At 43.7% G+C, this 19,256-nt stretch overlaps 1 protein-coding gene across 2 annotated transcripts in view; it reads left to right on the top strand.

Annotated features, from left to right (window-relative positions):
- The window catches only part of VPS13D (vacuolar protein sorting 13 homolog D), a 2,979,414-nt gene that overhangs the window by 213,343 nt on the left and 2,746,815 nt on the right, over nt 1–19,256 (top strand). For both annotated transcript variants that reach the window (XM_078642819.1, XM_078642818.1), the window contains exons 14-15: nt 1,141–1,271; nt 15,059–15,134. In XM_078642819.1, coding sequence (XP_078498945.1) covers nt 1,141–1,271; nt 15,059–15,134 — 207 coding nt within the window. The remainder of the gene's footprint in view (nt 1–1,140; nt 1,272–15,058; nt 15,135–19,256) is intronic.

The raw sequence follows: 19,256 nt of genomic DNA, 5'->3' as shown, positions 1-19,256 counted from the left end.
ACCGATATAGCCTTTAAATAGTCTACTAAAATATGTTTTAAAAACACCAACATGGGTCTTTTCTATCAAAGATCCTGTGCATGAGTGGGACAATTAAGGATCTCGTTTGTGGGAGGGAAAATTAATTGCTTATAATTTCAATAAGTTCAACTATTTATTTGGCATAGTTGTCCCTTGCTGCATCGCATAATACTAATGTGAGTCCTGCAATAATTTCTTTGGTGCATGGACATAGTTTATGCTTCCTTGCGTTCTAAATTAATTTAGCATATGTGCATGATGTGTGGGTTATGGTGCTCTACTACCAGTCTCCCAAAATATATTTGACATTTACAAATTTAGCAAGGGCTTACCTGGCATGATGCGTGTAGGAGCAGATATGTCCATGGTATTTACTAGAAGTAAGGTACTCTGTCTGTTTCCCAATGAAGATGGAAGGTGATTCTGTACTTGATATCTATATTGTTGCTGCCATCTTCTGTTGGCTCGGTTACCCTTTGTTTCAATATGCAAGCCCATATTTGTTTTTTTGTTGGCATCTGGGACAATCAGAGACTCTTTGCCAAACAGCTAATCGTTTCTACAGCACCCACCCCCTCCAAGATCTCAAGGTCAGTGTCATTGAACTTCTTTTTTTTCCTATTTCTTCTTGTATAATTATTATCACATGGCTATTGCTTTGCAAGGGTGCTTTTAGGAACTTTGTCACCTCTTTTGTGCACTTCTGGACTGCTACTCCTGCTTTTCCTGATTCTGTGATGTCACTAGTGACTCCTGAAGCGAAAGTCGTCATTTTGACTGGACCCATATCACAATTAGCTTTTCCTGCGATTGGAAATCATAAGCAGTCACTAGTTTAGCAACGAACACTTCGTGCGTTGAGAAGATTTGCACACTAAAAATCGCTAAATTGTACATTTATATATATATATATATATATATATATATATAGAGTTCCCTGAAAAGAGGAAATCAGTTCCCTGAAAAGAGGAAATCAGTTAATTTAAGGGTGAATTAATTAAATGTATTGATTTTAAGAAATGACGCATTGTAAATAAATACTTGCAAAGTTTCAGGATTCCCTTTGACTCAAATGAAGTCTTCAATAAGGTGCCAATAACTTTTCTATTTTATTTTTAGGAGTAAAAATTGGAGTTGAATCTCTTCCCCGGAGAGAATCTTGTTTGTACATGGTGAAGCTAGGTGGACTGTTTCTTCGAGATCTAGCAACTGAAGGAACAATATTTCCTGTTCTTGTCTTCCCTAATCCTGTAAGTAACAATTAAAATTCTACCACAATTTGTGCAGTAAAAGCAAGGTCCGGCATTAATTGGATAGGTATTTCTCGGATGTTGATTGTTTATCCTGGATGTCTTTTTGCAACTTTCTCATCTTGCTAAATGTCCCCAGATACCATATTCAGTCAGGAAAAAAATCATTCTGCATCACAAGATAGTCACGGATAGTCATAAAGTTTAGAATAATGCCATACTTCATGTGGGGACCCCGTAAAACTGCTATTCTATATGTATAGATGTGAGAGGGTGAAGAGTTAAACATAAGGAAATACCAATGACCTCCAAAAGGCCAGTTTAGGGATGAACTTTCCAACTCTATATTGCAGGACTTATGACGAGAGCCTGATACCTAACATGTCTAAATAGAGAGAAAAAGACCAGCCTGATAGGCCTACTTTAGAAGAGTTAACTAAATACGCCGCCTCTTTAAGAATTCCATATCAGAAGATGCCTTTTACTATTAGTTGCAACACAGTGTCAGTTATTTTTTGTTCTAGCTTATGTGACTGACATTCTTGAACTCTGGGTGTTAAGCTCCAGTTTTTGTAAACAAATCCTGTCAGACTTTGCAGTTTATTTTTTACCCTACATATTGTCTTTTAGTTTTAGAATGTATTTAAAGGTGTGTTTTTTAAATATTTTTTTTTTAACCAAAGTAGAACAGCAATTAAGAGATCATCCAGGTGTATTACAGGATTACATTGGTCATAACATTGCCATTATGCCAACGATAGTTACCATTCAGCTCTCACAGTCCATGCACAATGTTATCGTTATCAGGCCGTACATCAATTATAGATTTGGTTGGTCGCTCTTATTTATCTTCTCTCGATATTCACTCAGCGAGAACGTCACTAGGTATCTGTGAATTACCTGTTACCCATGCGCTCAACTAGGCCCAATACATTTTTTTCAGCTCATTGCCCAGCCATCCTCTCCCTGAGTCTCAGTCAGCAGGATTGGCAGGGAGGGTCCCAAATATCTTTAGGACAGGATGCCGCAGGAAGCATCTCTGAATATGTTTCTAATAGTTCATTCCAGTACTATGTCTGACATTCACATCTTACATGGTGGCGTCCTTCCCCCTCCCTCAGTGTCAGGTGATTTGATATATGTTTTAAGGTATGTCTCCCTTTTATTTCCATCAGTTTTTTAGCACTTTGCATTCACTTTTTGTGAAGTTCCCTTTGTATGTAAGGGAGAAAACCACCACAGACCGTCACTAGTTCTGGGAGGCCTGTCTCCCAACTTCGACCTCTACTGTGTCTTCCTCCTCCAGGGAGTCCCATGGGGCAGATCAAAAAGATGAGAAAAGGCATCATCAGCACCAACATCCCCATTCAACATCAAAAACATCAATGTTGGCGAAGGGGGCATGGCTCACTTTTTTGCTGCTGAGGATAAGATTATTGCGGTGGCATGCCATCGTCACTTGCCAACCGGGAAGTCTACGATATTGAAATGCTCAAGGCCATCACATTTGCCATGCATTATCTCAGGATCACCAGAACTGCTGACGTAATTCCATTGAACGCCAAGATAACACTTGCCTTCGAAGCTCCATTCGCCGTTGAATGCCATTCGCCATCATGCAACCACTCGAGGTCACAACACCAGTTAACATCATGTCACCGTTCGATGACAAGATGATCGACGTTGATACTTTTCACATTGAGCGATTCACCTGATTTTTGCCTCTATAAAGAGGTTAAGACTCAGTCTTCTTCTCCTGCTCAGTATCTCAGTCTGGTGATGCCTCCACATGTCATCATCCCAGCTGACGACCAATTTCAGAAACTTCTACAACTTCGAAATCTGCCACCTCTGCTGAAGCCCTAAAAACTGACAAGATTCATGTCCATGTCTCCTACGTGTAAAAGACCAGTAGCATCTTGGTATTCTACTATAAATGAGCCTCTGCAGAAGCTTGTGTTACCATCTGGAGATGTAGAGGTTGATCAGCCTTTGTCGAGATCTTCTATGCATTCGCCTAAGTGTAGGCAGAGAAGATCTTGAACAAGATCTCCATCAATTTCCCCCCTTTTCGATGTAGACACTTCTTCCTCTTACACTCCCACTTATCTGACATCCTCTCCATCTAGGAATTTGCCTGTTGATGGCATTAACACATTTCATGACATTGTCATTCAGGAACAACGAAACTTCAGTACCTCCCAGGAAAAGAATGCAACATAATGCTTTCATAATTATGGAGACTTTACAGCCAAGGGCTTCACCCAGGACTTTGTTGCCTGTTGTACCTGACTTATGAGAGCTTTTAACTCCGGATACAGACAGTATATTTCTGATTAGTTCTCAAGCCAGATTAAATAATTGTGTCTGCAGTTTGCAGACAGCTGTTTTCAGCACCGGTAACATCAGCACCACCAGATAGAGCGAAGTAAGCATATGGATATTGCAGGAACAAAATTGTATGGGATGACCAACAGGGAGCTCGCAACAGCAAGTGCAACTGCTCTGTTGAGCTGATAGAAGGGAGGTATGGGGCAATCTGCAGAGGTTTGCTGCAGGCTCATGCAGAGACAGTTATCAGGACTTTCTAACTAAGGTATCACTCTGGGGTGACGACCTGTTTCCCATCAGGATAGCAGCTCTGCAATAGAATCAGCTGACCTCGTGGCTGCCGGCTATTGCCATAGAATGTCCTTATGCACTCCTCTTGTCTACGTCCTACCTCTCTGAAGCCAGACACCCAACTAAAGATTTTAAATCTACTGTTTACACTCTATGCTCTTTGGTAAGCTCACTGAGGAAGAGATGCAGAGAATTAAGAATAAAGTCGAGACTCTTAAAGCTGTTGGTCTGAAGGAGGCGCACTGATTTTACAGATCACAATTCACACACAGGGTTCATAGACACCACTCTCATGGAAGGGTTCAGTCCCCTCGCTGGAGCTACCAGCAGCAGCAGCAACCTCGGCAAGATTAACAGGGCCAAATGTACCCATACCACCAGATACAAGCATCAAGGAACAAGTTGCTTCAGAACCAGTCCTCTGGCTCACCAGGGGATTTGCCCTCAAACAATAAAAAATGACCTTTTCGGTCCCCTCCCTTAGTCACTACATAAGGGGGCACCAACATCTAAAAGAGTGTCAAAAATGTACAGATCACAAGTTGGTGCTAAATATTGCAAAAGTAGGCTACTCACTGCAATTCAAAGTCCATCCACTGCATGTACCACCAAAGCCACCCACCAAGTTCAATTTGGCCAATATTCACACGGAAACTTCATCACTGATGTTTTTTTAAAGAGTGATAAAACTAGCCCTGTACCTTCACTAGGGAATGACAGTCATGCAAGATATACCTGGTTTGGAAAATTGGCCAGCAGAAAGCGTTCAGTCACCAATTCTAGATCTGCATCTTTAGAATGAGTGGATCAAAAGAGAGAAGTTTTGCATGATAGCCCCCTGTTCAAAGTGTTCCTCATCTCACACGTGGAGGTTTGATGTATGCTGTAAATCCTACAAGATTACTATTTTCACATGTTCACTGTGAAGAACCTCCGGTATTTTCCATTCTTCGTAGTAGGTCATTCCCACTTCAGTACACACTATATACTTTTGGTCTAAAGTCCACCCCTCTGATTTTCTTTAAGAGCATGGCAGTGGGGATAGTTCATCTCTGTCATTAGAAAATGTTCATATACTCCTATTTGGACGATTTCATGCTAAGAGCCCAAAATCCTCAAAAAAGGATTCAGGACTTACGGTCAACTGCTTTATCAATTGGGGGTAGAAATGAACCTTAACATTTTTTAATAATCCCTGTACAGTCCCTGTCCTATCTAGAAGAAGCTCTAGAGACATCACAAGAAAAAGTATTTCCTTCAGAGAAAAGAGTATCATCAAGACAGTAGAAGTGTACTCTGCTCTTCAAGAGTCCCAAATCAGCAGTTCGTCAAATCTCCTTTTTCATTAGCTTGATGGAGTTGTGCATTTTCATAGTTCCAAATGCAAGACTGCATATGAGGCTCCTTGTGCAGTGTCTGGAGGATCAGTGCTTTCAGTGGAATGAAAACGTCGAATATGAACTTTTACTTTTGAGGGCAGCAAAGCAGTTGCTTGCATGGTGGTGCAAAAATAACAATCTCCTACAAGGCATGTCTTTTCATCAAGATCCTTCTTTGCAAACAGCAGTCACTGATGCATCCATGTCTGGCTGGGGAGCCCAGTTAAGTCATCTATCATTTCAAGGCATCTGGTTGACAAAAGAGTCATTTTCACATCACCTCTTTAGAGCTCAAAGCTGGCTATCTAGCTTTCACTGCTTTCCTACCATTTTTGATTATGATCAACACTCTCATTCAGACTGATAACACGATGACAGTACATTATCGAAACTAATTGGGGAACCTTTGTCCCTGGCTTAATAGATTTGGTTGTGGACCCTACCCACAAATTTGTCCTTGAAAGCCATTCTTCTGCCAGTAACACAAAACTGTCACACAAACTTTCTTAGCATGTTTTATATATTGACGTTTTATGCCTCCCATCCAGCAGAGTGCCTAATTGCTCCCAAGTGGCCCAGGCAGTGGTGGTTCCCTGGTTCTTCCACAGATGTTGATAAAACCACAGAAGAGGTTCCCATGCATGTCAAAGCTCATGACCAGGACACAGGGTCAGCTGTTCGACCCAAAGTAAACTTTATTAAATTTGACAGCATGGCTTCTGAGATCAGACTATATGGTCACCTGAAAATGGTTCCAATATGTATGGAGATCTTAAGGGAGGCTAAAAGACCATCCACAAAAACCTTTTATTCCTATAAATGGAAATGTGTTTATTGTGTTGTCAAGAAAAAGGTTATGATCCCATCACTTGCCAAAAATAACTGATTCTGTCTTCTACAGTTCTCTTCTATTAAAGTCCATCTTGTGGCTATCACTGCAGACAGAAAATGTCTTCTTCTGGTGTCTTTGTTCAAATGTCCTCTCATTAAAGGCTTATGGAAGGCCTAAAAAATGCATACTCCTACTAAACTTTGCTTACCACCATGGGAGATTAAACTTATCGAATCACAAGGCCTTGTTGCATCATCTATCTTGGGAGGCACATTTTTAGGTGACCATCATTTCAGCGTGTAGGGTTAGTGAGATGTAGGCCCTGTCTATATTAGACCTGCTTACCTCATTATTTATCTTATTGCACTTCCATAAGGTGGTCATGAGGACCCATACTTCTTTCCTTCCAAATGCAGTGTGGGATTTTCATACGAACCAGACCATAACCCTACCAGTTTTTTATAGCAATCAAAAAACTAACCAACAAGGTGAGCATTCTTTACATTTCATTGATGTCAGGAGAGTTTAAAAATGTTAATTTCACAAAGCAAACGAGTTATGTAAATCAAATCAGTTATTTGTCAACTTTTGTTGAATAAGCACATGATTGGCCCCTTCAAAGCAATCCATCTATTGTTGGATAGAAAATAGTATTTTCAAATGTTGGCATCGGTGCTTAGTTTAAGCCTGTGGTTGGTTTGAGGCAGAACCCACTGTCACTCATTTTTGGGGACCAACAATTATTGTTCCTCAGCAAACTTAAATCCAGAGCAAAAGAGAGAGAAACAGAACAGGGGGAAAAAAGGATGGAAGAGAAAGATATATAAAACATCAGCAAAGGGAGAAAGAAGGCATGAAAAAGAACCTGCACGAGTGAGATAACGAGGCAGGGAGTGTCTAGCGGTAGATTAAAGAGGCATGTGGTGGAATGAAGACTACACAGCCTGATAATCTGGACCCCAACCGTAGTTAGCGTCGGCCCAGACTTCTAACCAAAACTTTGGGCTCCCACACTCATTTTATTACAAATTAAGCACTGCTTATCAGTTGGTTAATAAACTGCTATGAGGGGAGCCCAAAACTCAACCAAACTGATTTAGAATGACTACTACAGCGTGGCTGAGAAAAATCCTTTAGTAGAAAATGTAAGGCAGCCCCCTTGAAGTCAATCCACACTTTCACAAGACAATAGTATCTTGATTCGGGTACTAGAGCTGATCCTAACGTAGGTCAAGCTGTGATGAGAAACCTGTTTGGATGATAATGTAGGCACTTTGCATTCAATGCATAATGGCTGCTAAAAAGATTTTTAACCTGTTGTATGGCCAGGAGCCGCTAAGTAAAGGAGCATGTTTTTAAAGCTAATGTACATGACCATCAGAAAAGGTAATACAAATGAGAAGAAATGATTACTTAATTTTAATACTGGTTCTGATCATAGGCATCTTCATTGAAGCTAAATGGCCCACCCTCCTCCCCAGCTTTCAACATGGTCATACTGCATATACGTTTTTTTCCAGGATGTGTACAATACCCTATTCTGATGGCTACTTCTGACTCTATATTCCTCACCTCATATTCCAGGCTCCAGATTGGTTCTAGAACATTCTCCGAATAACGACTCCTGCGCACAACTAGGGGTGCTCTGCGACTACACAGTTATCTTTTACCAACCCAAAAGTGATGGAACGGGGCTACATATAGGTGCAACCCCTGCTTACTGGTGTATTTCCTTTTGTTCTGCACCCTTCAACGCAAATCTGGTGCTCTACTCCCAACTTTGTTCTCAGACAACTCCAAAATGCGTTTAGACTCCCCTGAAGACCACAGGGTTCAAGCCGTGCTGTGACTGCAGGAAACAGTTCTCTGTTACAGACCCACATAACATGTTTTTTGTGCCTTACTCCAGGCACAACTTGAAGTTGTGTGAGAAATTTGCTCACATGCACCCGGAGGTGCAACTTTTCCACACCAATCATAATAGAAATAGCTTTTTAAAATAGTGGTCATGATCACATTCTTTTTTCGGTCACAAGCCTTGTCCTGTGTGAAGTCCTGATTCTACTTGGAGTCTTAAGGTAACTTGAAACGCGCAATAAGGGTAAGGAAGCATTAGAGGCACTCCAGTATATCTCTCCACTAGAAATCAGTAAAAAAAGATGTGAGGTCAACACTTGAATAGCCACTCACTTCCAGTCTCTTCCGAATACGATCCTGTGCCACAGTTGATCCTGATGTGCTACGAATTCTCTAATGCGTCATCAACTCTGCAGCAAATTGAGATCTTCAAGGAGGCAGTGCTCCAGATCTAGCTGACATTGCCAGCTTCCTCATGGCATCTTCAGGCCCCATGGAGCAGCAGGGACCTTCTGTTGGACTTTTGCTGGTGGACCCTCAACTGTCACTAAATGCTTCCGCATGCCCAAATTCAGGGCATACACTGACGCCAGTCCAGGCTTGGACTCCAGTTTAAAGGTCCATGTTTGTCCCTTCTGGGCCAGCACCACTGTTTACTGGCGCTGTATCCGATCCTGACACCAGTCTCTGACCCCAAACCAACGTTGGCAGACAACAGGCTTATGTCATGCTATGAGATTACTAAGGCACAGCTAGTGGTCATTGAGCCAGATCCTCGGACTCCTTTATGTCATCAGTACTGCCAGATGCTAGAGGCCCTATTTGGCTCCAGTCTGATGTGGTTCAGGGCCCACAAATCATCTCCCATGGCACTGATGAAGTGTTTGATTTGCTTAAATGCTCCGTCCATCATCCCCTTTGGTATCGCTTTGTTCGTCCTAAGTTGGCAAGGTATGCCCAGACGTGGGTCCCTTGCTCACTCTACCACTGGATTCAAGATAGCCTGGCTGATGAGGATTATCAATCCGAAACCGGTCCCAGGATGCTTGTTTCCGGTCCAGGGAAGACATGGCTTGGCAGTTCGGGCTGGACTGTTCCCATGAGGCACAGGGTCAGACTGATTTGCATATGGCCATGTCTGAACTGGGGTGGTGGAGTGAGCTAAAGAATGGTGATGGATTAAACCCAGATCAGTTGACTGGGGGTGAGTGTTTGATTTGCTGAAATGCTCCGTCCATCATCCCCTTGGGTATCGCTTGGTTCAGAACCACTGGCTTTTCAGGGGATGTCCAAGCCTCACTAATAATAGAAGTGCCCTTCGATGGCTTCCGTCTCTTTGGAGTCAAGGCAGACTCAGCGCTGGACTGCTTCATGGACATCTGGGTTGTGGCCAGGTCCATGGGCCTTTCTATGGGCCCTTGCCAACCCCAGTCCACCTTTCACTCCTTTTGTGGCCACGGACGGGACTCCAGCCGTATTTCTACTCGCCCAGCCATCACAGCCCGCAGGGTTATGGTAACCCAGAGACCTTGTGGTACAGGTAGCGAGAGGTCGGGCCATTTCTCCCCTCCCCCCAGCAGTCGCAGCCTCAAAATCTCTTTAGCTTGTCCTTCGATCATTATGAGCATCCACTGGGAAGCAGGAATACGCCATCACTTGCACCATTGGAGGTCGATAACATCTCACCTCTGGGTTCTCCTGATTGTCCACAGGGGTACTCCCTCCCCTTTGCAACTACCTCTCCACCCATACTACCCACATACGGCATGCTGACGTAGGACTACATTCCCCCAACACCGCCAGGAAGTGGCGGCTCTCTTGACCAAGGGAGCCATAGAAAGTGTGCCAGCATCAGATGTGGGTTGTGGTTGTTAGTCCATCTACTTTATGGTGCCCAAAAAGGAAGGAGGCCTTAATCCTATCCTAGACCTGCTCCCTCTCAATTTCTTCCTGAAAATGGAGAGATTCAAAATGTTTATGCTTGGTCAAGTCCTGTCTGCTCTTGACCCGGGAGATTGGATGGCAGCATTGGACTTGCAGGACGCATACTTCCACATTCCCGTCCTGCCAGCCCATAGACCTTACCTGCAGTTCATGGTAGGCCGTATCATTTTCAGTTCATCGTGCTCCACTTTGGCCTTACCAGTTCCCCTCGGGTGATGGTGAAGGTTGCAAATCATTTGTGGAGATTAGGGGTACCAGTCTTCCCCTATCTCCACGACTGGCTGTAGAAGGGGGGCTCGCTCCATGCAATAGTCTCCCACCTCCAGTCTATGGCAGACCTCATGCACTCGTTGGGGTTCATGATCAAGGTGCCAAAGTCACACCTGATCCCTTCTCAGACATTCCCTTTCATTAGGACTCTTCTGGACACAGTGCAGTTTCAGACTTATCCTCCCGAGTGGCAAGACCAGTATATTCAGGCTATGTTTCAGCCTCTATCGTGGTTTTCGGTGAGACTTTGAGGCTGCTGGTCCTCATGGGCTCCTGCATCTTGCTTCAGATGGGTGCAACATCATGGTTCAGATCTTGTAGGTCACTGGAAAAGATCTGCAGTGGTGGATGAGGAATCGTGATTGGGTCATCAGCAGTCCCCTCTCCCTTCCCTAACCGGATCTGATGGTAGTGACAGACGTGTCACTCCTGGGCTTGGGTGGCCATCTAGGAGAGGTGGAGATCAGAGGACTCTGGTCTCTGGCGGAATCCAGACTCCTCATCAACCTGTTGGAGCTCTGAGCTATCCAGTTGGCATTGAAAGCCTTTCTGCTCTCCATCAAAGGAAAGGCCTAGTGCGGGTGGTTATGGACCACAGTGCAACAGAAAGAGCGGGCAGTGTCGTGGAGGCCCTATGTGTCTGGACATGGCTGGAACCTCAGGGCATTTCCCTGGTGGTTCAACACTTGGCAGGCTCACTGAACACCAGAGAGTACGAACTCATCAGAAAATGCCTAGCGAATCACAAATGACATATCCTTCTGGAGGTGGTGCAAGTTCTCTTTATTCAGTGGGAGGACTCTTGGTTTCATCTGCTTGCCACCGCCGAGAACATGCAGTGTCATCTGTTCTACGCACTGAAGTTTCCAAGGTGGCTCTTGCTCAGGCGCTTTTGTGTTGAGTGGAGATCTGGCCTGCTATACACCTTTCCACCAATACCACTCTTGTCCAGAGTTTTCAAGAAGATCAGGAACAATCGGGCCCAAGTCTTCCTGTGGCTGCGGACTGGCCTTGGAGAATCTGGTATCCTGAGCTGTTGAGCATGTCTATCGGTCCTCCGATCAGGCTACCCTTTCAGGGGGGTCTTCTTTCACAGTAGTTTCTTCTTCCCTCAGCAATGTAACCTTTAATCTGTATGGCGCCATGTTTGGCATATGCTTATGTTGTCCTGGTTAGCACTATGGACTCTTTAAATGTATTAGCAACTATAGCTTGAGTAAGTTCTGAACTTGGAGTCCTAGATGAAAAAAATGTGGAGACACAAATTATGGCCATCCCAATGGAAAGTGTACAAGATAATCGATTGGCTAACAAACTTAACTATCTATGGGCACAACTCACATACCAATATTGAAAGTTAAGTGGCCAAAACTATGAAGCAGCTTTGATAAAGACTACTCGTTTTCTTTAAAAATCTGTGCACCCTCTGCTGCCTCTTTAAGACCAGATACATCAAATAAAAATGGTGTTGGTGCACTAATTATTATCTTTTTTTGGGACTTCCAGTTTATGTTCCCTCATTCGTTTTTTAATTGGTTAATTTTGACTCATTATTTGTGTGGGGGCACAGGACCCTAGGAGAGCAGTTAGGTTGCTCCAATTTTCACTCCTGGTGAAGGACTGGTAATTCCACAGTGAAAGAGCCCTGGAAAGAGGTTACTTACACTCATCTAAGATACCTGTACTATCTCTATGTTTGTGAGCAAGATAATTTAAAATCATTGTTTGCTTTACAAACTGAATATGGTATTGCTCAATATGTTTTTTAAAATATTAATAGCTGCAATGCTTTTTGAACATGCCAGGTGCTGGAACTTAGTTGCAAACCATTTGTGAACTTTTCCTGATTTTTATTAGGCACTTTATCTCTGACCATAACGTGTTTGTCCAAATTATCTTTTGAGGGTTGGCTTGAACGATGGGCCTCTATTTGGCCAGAGTGTATATCTAGTGAATGCCAATAGAGATTTGTTTCTGGAATCGCCTACCTTTATTGCAAAAGTTCACCAGTGTGTAAAAATTCTAATTACGACACTACTATTTACTGAAATTGTGAAGTGAAGTGGTGCTCAAAAAGTAGTTAGGCAATGTCCCTGCTGCCTGTCACTATAGACTGGTTGAGTTTACATGCTCTCTTTCTCTGTAATCAAACCTTTTGGGACTTTCTTTTCCTGAATATATATCCTCTTCCCTCTGTAACAGAATCAACTTCGCTATTAACCTAATCATGCTTACCTCCCGATTTCAGAATTATTTTTTGCATGCCTTTTTATATGGTCTTTAGGATTTTCTTCCAGTAAGAAATAACATTATTGAAAAAGCAAAATATCCCACAGTCAACTTTTATGGAAGTATGAACTTAATATAAATAGCTAGAGTGTATTCTGAGTAATAACATAAATGAAATATTCAGATAGTTGAAGAAACACTTAGGGCAGCCAACATTCAATACAAAGTACCCTTAAACAGTTGTCAAGCAGTTCCTGACCAAGTCGAAGTTGAACCTCCTAACTATATGTCTTAACTTAATGTTAGATTGCAGCATACTAATTATTCCCGATCAGATGTATCTATTAAATAATGTAGTGGAAACAAAAGATTAATAATTGAAGCTCATCTAAGGTGGCATTATTTGAGTATTGTCCATTCAAGCCAAGCATATGCAGAGAAGAATCCATGTGTCTCTGGGACATGAAGTCTATTGGAAAAGAGAAGCCTAAGTATCTGACATATCATTATAGTTTACCAAGTCTTTGATCTAATGTGGTAATGACTGAGAGGTTTTCCTTCCTTAACATAATGCCTCCCTTCTCTTGGCCAACAACAATGGTAACGTTACAAACATCCTTTTTGAGAAAAGGATGTCTCAGACATATCCTAGTGGGCCAATAGAGAAGAAGGACAAAGCTCCATCATTAGTGATAATTCCTCAAAGAACTTGTGGCAGTATTTCACCACTGAAGGCATAGTAATGCTGGGTGCATGAAGTCTACTCCAGAATTATGGCATATTTAAAATGTTGAGCCCATCTCCAATCTCATCAGTCATTGCAGTCTAATGGGGTATGAGGCATTGTATGGAGAAATGTAAAGCTGAGTTCTATGCATGTATCTTTGTACAAAACAACCGTAGTTTGTGTGCAGCAAAATGTTTTGAAGTCAAAAGATTAGATCAGTCTTAAAGGCCACAGTGATTGTGGTGTTGCGTTTGAGAGGCACTAGGTGCCTTGGAGTTGATATTAAGTGTGAGAGTGCCAGGTGAGATTGAGGCTCTCGTGAAAAAGAGGGCTGACAAGCTTGAGTCACATATCGCAGTGGGAAGTACAAACAAATACCAAGTAGTAATGTGTTATCCACAGCCTTTAAACATGCACAGTGAAATGAAGCTTGTCCCAGTGAAAATATTTTGCGTCTCGAACAGTTCTTGTCAAATCAGTTGCTGTGCCTTGTTAATCTACCCCACCCACGGTAATGTAGGGCTGGTTTCTACCAGATGATAAGGGATTGTTTATTTGCTTAAATTAATTTCAACGTGGCTGTCGTCAGTAGCTTAAAAAATGGTCATTCAGTACCGAGGGGATGTTCAGAAATTGATAAAGAAGCTTAAGGAGCACTACCATTTCGTAAGCACAACACTCTGAGTGAGAGTGCCCTCCTTTGGTTGATCAGGGCTTTTACGTTATTGATCACCACTCTGTAGTTAACTGATATGATAATATCTAATGCTCTAGTACTCTCAAATAGCGATAAACGCTTCTTGCAGCATGTTGCGAATAAATATGTACTTTTTGTTTTCAGTATAATGACTGATATCCATTCTTGGCATGCAACAACTCAGGATGTAGCTGATGCAGGCAGGCAAATAGTGTATGGAGTTTTTGGGGCTTGCAGTGACACAATATGAATCCTGCTTGATTAGGGAGAAATATACCAGGCTTGGGAATCAAAAGTCTGTGCAAATTATCTAAGTTAATGAGTGATGGAGGCCTATAGGATTCACATTTGTAGTCCTCCTTAGCAGGCTTCAGCCTTGAAGCAGTGAATACTTTCCCCAGTGTAGGTGGTAATAGTCACTCTGCTCTAGAGTAATTAAATATTGAGAGAAAATAGGGCGAAAATATGAATTTACTCCAGTGATAGCCCATCACTTCCAGACGCATGCTGCTAAAGATTGTATTGACAGCTTTTTTAATCTTCATCAATTAGTTTGGCTGTTTTAGCGGTTCCTTATTTCCTTAGTCCAGCTGGGGTAGTGTGACCTAATTCATATTAAACAGTTGTGTCCTCCACTGACATATATAATTTAGTGGAATATAAACCCCTATAGAAAGATTTAATTCCCAATGTTCCCACTAAATCAAAGGCCCACATATCATCATTCTTTTCATTGCCTACAGTATCGCTCAATGCCAGGGTTTCTACACCAAACACCCCAATGAGGGCTCAGGATGCTCCCTTGCATCATAAACTGTGGATAATGCATCTTTGCCAAATAATTTAACCTTCTAGTTTGCAATGTTTTGGAACTCTTAACAGTTTTGTGTTTAGGTCTCTTATAAGTATATTTTTCCAGGTCTGGCATGACAACTTTCTGTGCCTAGGAGATCTACCTCTTGAGGGGATCATATTGAATTCAACAATCTACCTTGCAAGGATCTCTTATGTATGCTTCAAAAGGCTCCCAAACTAGGTTCCATGGAACTTCGTTCTTGTTGCTGCTGACTGTAGTTTAAAAGAAGAGACAGCATATTTTTCAAGCCACTTGTGCTCACCTTGCAATTGTGGGGTTGGAATTGCATTTTTATTTCTGATGTTTTGTCATTTCTTTTGGTTTTTAAATTGTTACTAAATATTTATTTCATTCACTTTCTATTTTGTTCAAAGTTGAAAGAAGTTGGCAGTGTCTCACAATCATCTGGTGTGCAAACAACATCATCAGAATCACCTCATCATACCAATGGTAGGTATTTTTCAGTTCTAAGTGTAGAAGTGTTTCACTGATTATCTGTTCTCAAAAAAAGTGAGGCGACAGAGCCATATAAAGCTTAGCATGTATTTGAATTAGAGCAGCACACAATATTGTCTATGTTAAGTAGTTAGGACAAATTGTGCAAATGCCTTGAAACAATATTAGTCAGGAAACACACCAGAAGCTTGTACTTTAAGTATTAAAACAATAGAAGTATGTAGGAAAGTAGGATCTACTTTCATGGTTACCCCCCCTTTTTGCTTGGTGTCAGTATGTTTTTGACTAGTCTGATGGATACTGCTAATCAGGACCCCAGTTCTCATCCAGGGGATACTCATTAAAGTCATAATCTAGGAATAATCCCCGCCCATGTGCGGGATCCCAGGGCATATAGAAAATACATATATATACCTATATATGCATATGTGAAAACATATATATGTATATATATGCAGCCTAAAATATTTCCACAATGGCCAAAAATGCTGAAATTACATAGGTTTGTATAGTAGCACCTATACTCTCCCAACCCCTAAGGAAGAAAGAGAGCAGTAAACATTTGTCATACAACAATGCTTTATTGCCGTAGAGAAAATCTGTAATTGCAGGCATTTGCCAGTAGGCTGCAGTAGAGTATAAAGAAAACAAAGAAAACTGACACCTTGCCTTTAAGGCATTAGAGTAGGGGTACCGTGCCTTTAAGACCTGCAGGCGACCCCTTGCTCCCATGGTGCACCACAGGTGGCAGTTAGGTCAGTTCTTTTTTCCGGCTCCTTCTGAGAGGATCCTGGAGCTTGAGCTCTTCGGTTTTGTGACTAAAACTGATTTTGAAGAGAATTTTTCAGAAAATGCAACGTTTTCTGTTGTCTAAAGGCTTCTGCTGCTGGTTTTGTGGACTTCCATACATTTTTTCCAGTCAGAATGCCAGCCTTATTCAGGAAATGTCCTACCTGTGACAAGAAGATGGCACTGGCAGATCCACACTCGGTGTTTATTGTGTGTCTTCCATCATCACACACTCCTGACCAGTGCCATTATTGTCAGAAGTTCTCCAGGCGGACCCTGCGCGATAGGGAACGCATAAAACTCCATGCTATGCTGGAAAAGGACAAGAGTCATCGGGGTTTTGGCCATGGAGGCCCCAGGACATCCTCTTCCAGCAAACAACGTCAAAAGCAGCGACACTCCACCTCTCCTGACCGTAGAAAGAGGAAGGGGACGAGAGATTCACCGTCGATGTCGATGTCGCCGTCGAAGAGGCCCAGACACTCGACGTCGAGAGTCTCCGCCACATGCAAGTAAGTTGGCGTCAAGGCACCACACTTCGGGCTCGAAGGTTGTGAGTGCTGAGAGACCTAAGTCTCCGTCGACGTCGAGGCTTCCTTCGACGTCGAGACACTCTCTGCCACCCTCGAGGGGGTCAGCGCCGAGAGTCGCGACGGCTAACATCTCGCCGCCGGTGGGCGTGCCGTCGTCGAGAGGATCGTCGAGGTCCCACCACTCGATGTCAAGAAGATCGACGTCGACACGACGGCATGGAGGCTCGCCGTCGACTCGACGCCATGGCAGATCGACGTTGAGGTCTCCAAATCGACGCCGAAGGTCGACATCGAGGTCTCCTCATCGCCGTAAGCGATCGACGTCAAGACCACCATCGAGACCTCATTCGACGCCGATGGTGACTCAGACCTCATCGCCGTCGAAGCACTCGACGTTGAGAGAAAAGGTTATAGGACTTACGGAGTCCCCACGGCAGTCGATTCCAGGGTCCAGATCGTCATCTGGAGACCGATCATCGTCTCCAAGACTGCACATTGTGGAGATCTCACCAGAGGTATCCCCCAAACCTGCAGAGGGGAGGGCCCATGCTCTGTCGCCTTTACCCCCGCACGTATTCGCCATCCAAGACCACTCCTCGGAGAGGCACTCCGGCTGGACCCTCAAAGTCTCCCCCTAGGAGGCCAAGATCGCCTCCCAGACCAAGATCACCTCTCAGACTAAGATCGCATTCCAGAACAAGATCGCCTCCCAGAACAAGATCGCCTTCTACAAGTCGGTCTAAGTCCAGGGTCCAGGGGTCGTCACAGCCGTCATCACGAAAGACCCCATAAGAGGAGGCGCACAAGATCACCTACATGGTCTTCCTCTACCATATCTTCGGTTCGGGACTACTACCCCACCTTCTCATCAACGCCTCCATCACGGGTGTCGCCCATAGATGACATCTCGGCCTTCACAGATGTTCTGGGTAGGGGTGCAAAGAAACTCAACATCACTTTGCATACCCCGGTGGTGCCCACGTCTGTCATCTTTGATCCCTTGCATCACCGGACAGCTCCTAGACCGCTGCTACCAGTGGTGCCAGGATTTTTGGAACCGGCTATGGCTACCTTCCTCACCCCTGCGACGGTGGGTTCCGTTCCATCCAGAATTGCCAAAAAATACAAGGCTCCAGTTCTCAGGGCTAACCCACCAGCGGACTCGGTCATTGCGGCTGCAGCCATGAAGTCCCACTACACTTCTACATCATCCTCTGTTCCCCCTGAGAAGGATAGTAAACAGATGGACTCATATGGAAGGAAAATGTGCAATACTTCAGCGTCATCAATGAAGGTTGCGAGTGCTTCTGCCTTTCTCGGGAGGTATGACAGATCTCTTTGGGACTCCCTGACACGATTCACCGAGAAGCTTCCAAAAAAAGACCGGCAGGATTTCACGGAAATTCTACAAGAAGTGGGGCTAGTAGCCAATCAGGTGATAAGTGCTGCAGCGAACGCTTCAGATCTCGCCGCTCATGGCTACTCTCATTGAGTCTGTTTCCGACGCTCAGCCTGGCTGCGCCTCACAGGTCTCCAGCCTGATGCCCAGAAGAAAATTCTGAACCTCCCTTTTAATGGCTCTTCTTTGTTTGGGTCTCACGCTGACGACTAGATGAACAAAATGAAAGCTGAAATGGACACCGTCAAGGCTGTTGGTCTGGAAAAGCACAAAAAATTCAAGAAACGTTTACGTCAGGGCGACAAACTTTCTTTTCAACAGAGGGTTTAAACCCCTCAATGGTCCTCACAGAACCAACAAAGATCTCAGTTCCAACAAAGGCGCCCTGGAAGAGGAAGAGGCAATAACAAGCAGCAGTCCACTTCTAAGCAGCCTCCAAAGCCTTGAGTTGTTGCTTCCTCCACAACTGTTTGCCACTCCGGTGGGAGGGAGTGTAGCTTGTCACCTGGAAGAGTGGAAAGCCATAACAAGAGACAAATGGGTGCTGAACATTGAGCAGCATGGTTACTTGCTGAGGGTGAAGTTTCCTCCTCTGCAAGTGCCCCCACAATTCGGCTGACTGTATGAATATTCAGAGAGAAGCAAAGAGGCCCTCCACCAGAAAGTCTTATGCTTTCAAGTGGAAGAGATTTTACATTTGGTGTATGGACAATGCTCTTGATCCGATTCATGGTCTGGAGCAGGTGATTCTCCCATACTTATTACACTTGGCAAGGTCAGGCCTGAAGTACCCCTCCATCAGGGTTCACTTAGCAGCAATCACAGCGTATAGGAAGTCTCCTTCCCAGACCTCATTCTTCCTGATGCCTGTGGTTAAAGATTTCTTAGACGGGCTTAAGAAAGTGTTTCCTCCAGTGAGGTCCCCTTCTCCTCCCTGGGAGCTTAACATCTTACTTTCCAAGTTAATGGGTGCTCCTTTAGAGCCTATTCTTAAGGCATCTTTGCAGCATTTGACCTGGAAAGCGTTTTTCTTGGTAGCCATCACCTCAGCCCGCAGGGCGAATGAGATTCAGGCCCTGTGTTGCAAGGAGCCTTACACAGTGTTTCATGCCAATAGAATGGTGCTGAGAACACATCCAGGCGTCCTCCCCAAGGTGGTCTCGGATTTCCACATCAATCAGACCATCACACTACCTACTTTCTTCCCTCAATCAACCACTCCCCCAGAGAGATCTTTGCACTCCCTAGATCTCTGGAGGGTTTTGAAATTTTACCTGGCAAGAACTCTTCCACTTAGGAAGTCTGACCGGCTCTTTGTTAATTATGGTGCAACTAATACAGGTCTGTCAGCTTCAAAAAAGGTCTATCTCTGGATGGATCGTCTCCTGTATAGCT

The sequence above is a fragment of the Lissotriton helveticus genome, chromosome 5_1 (genome assembly GCF_964261635.1).
Source record: "Lissotriton helveticus chromosome 5_1, aLisHel1.1, whole genome shotgun sequence".
Taxonomy (NCBI): domain Eukaryota; kingdom Metazoa; phylum Chordata; class Amphibia; order Caudata; family Salamandridae; genus Lissotriton; species Lissotriton helveticus.
This window is presented reverse-complemented; position numbering and strand designations above follow the sequence as displayed.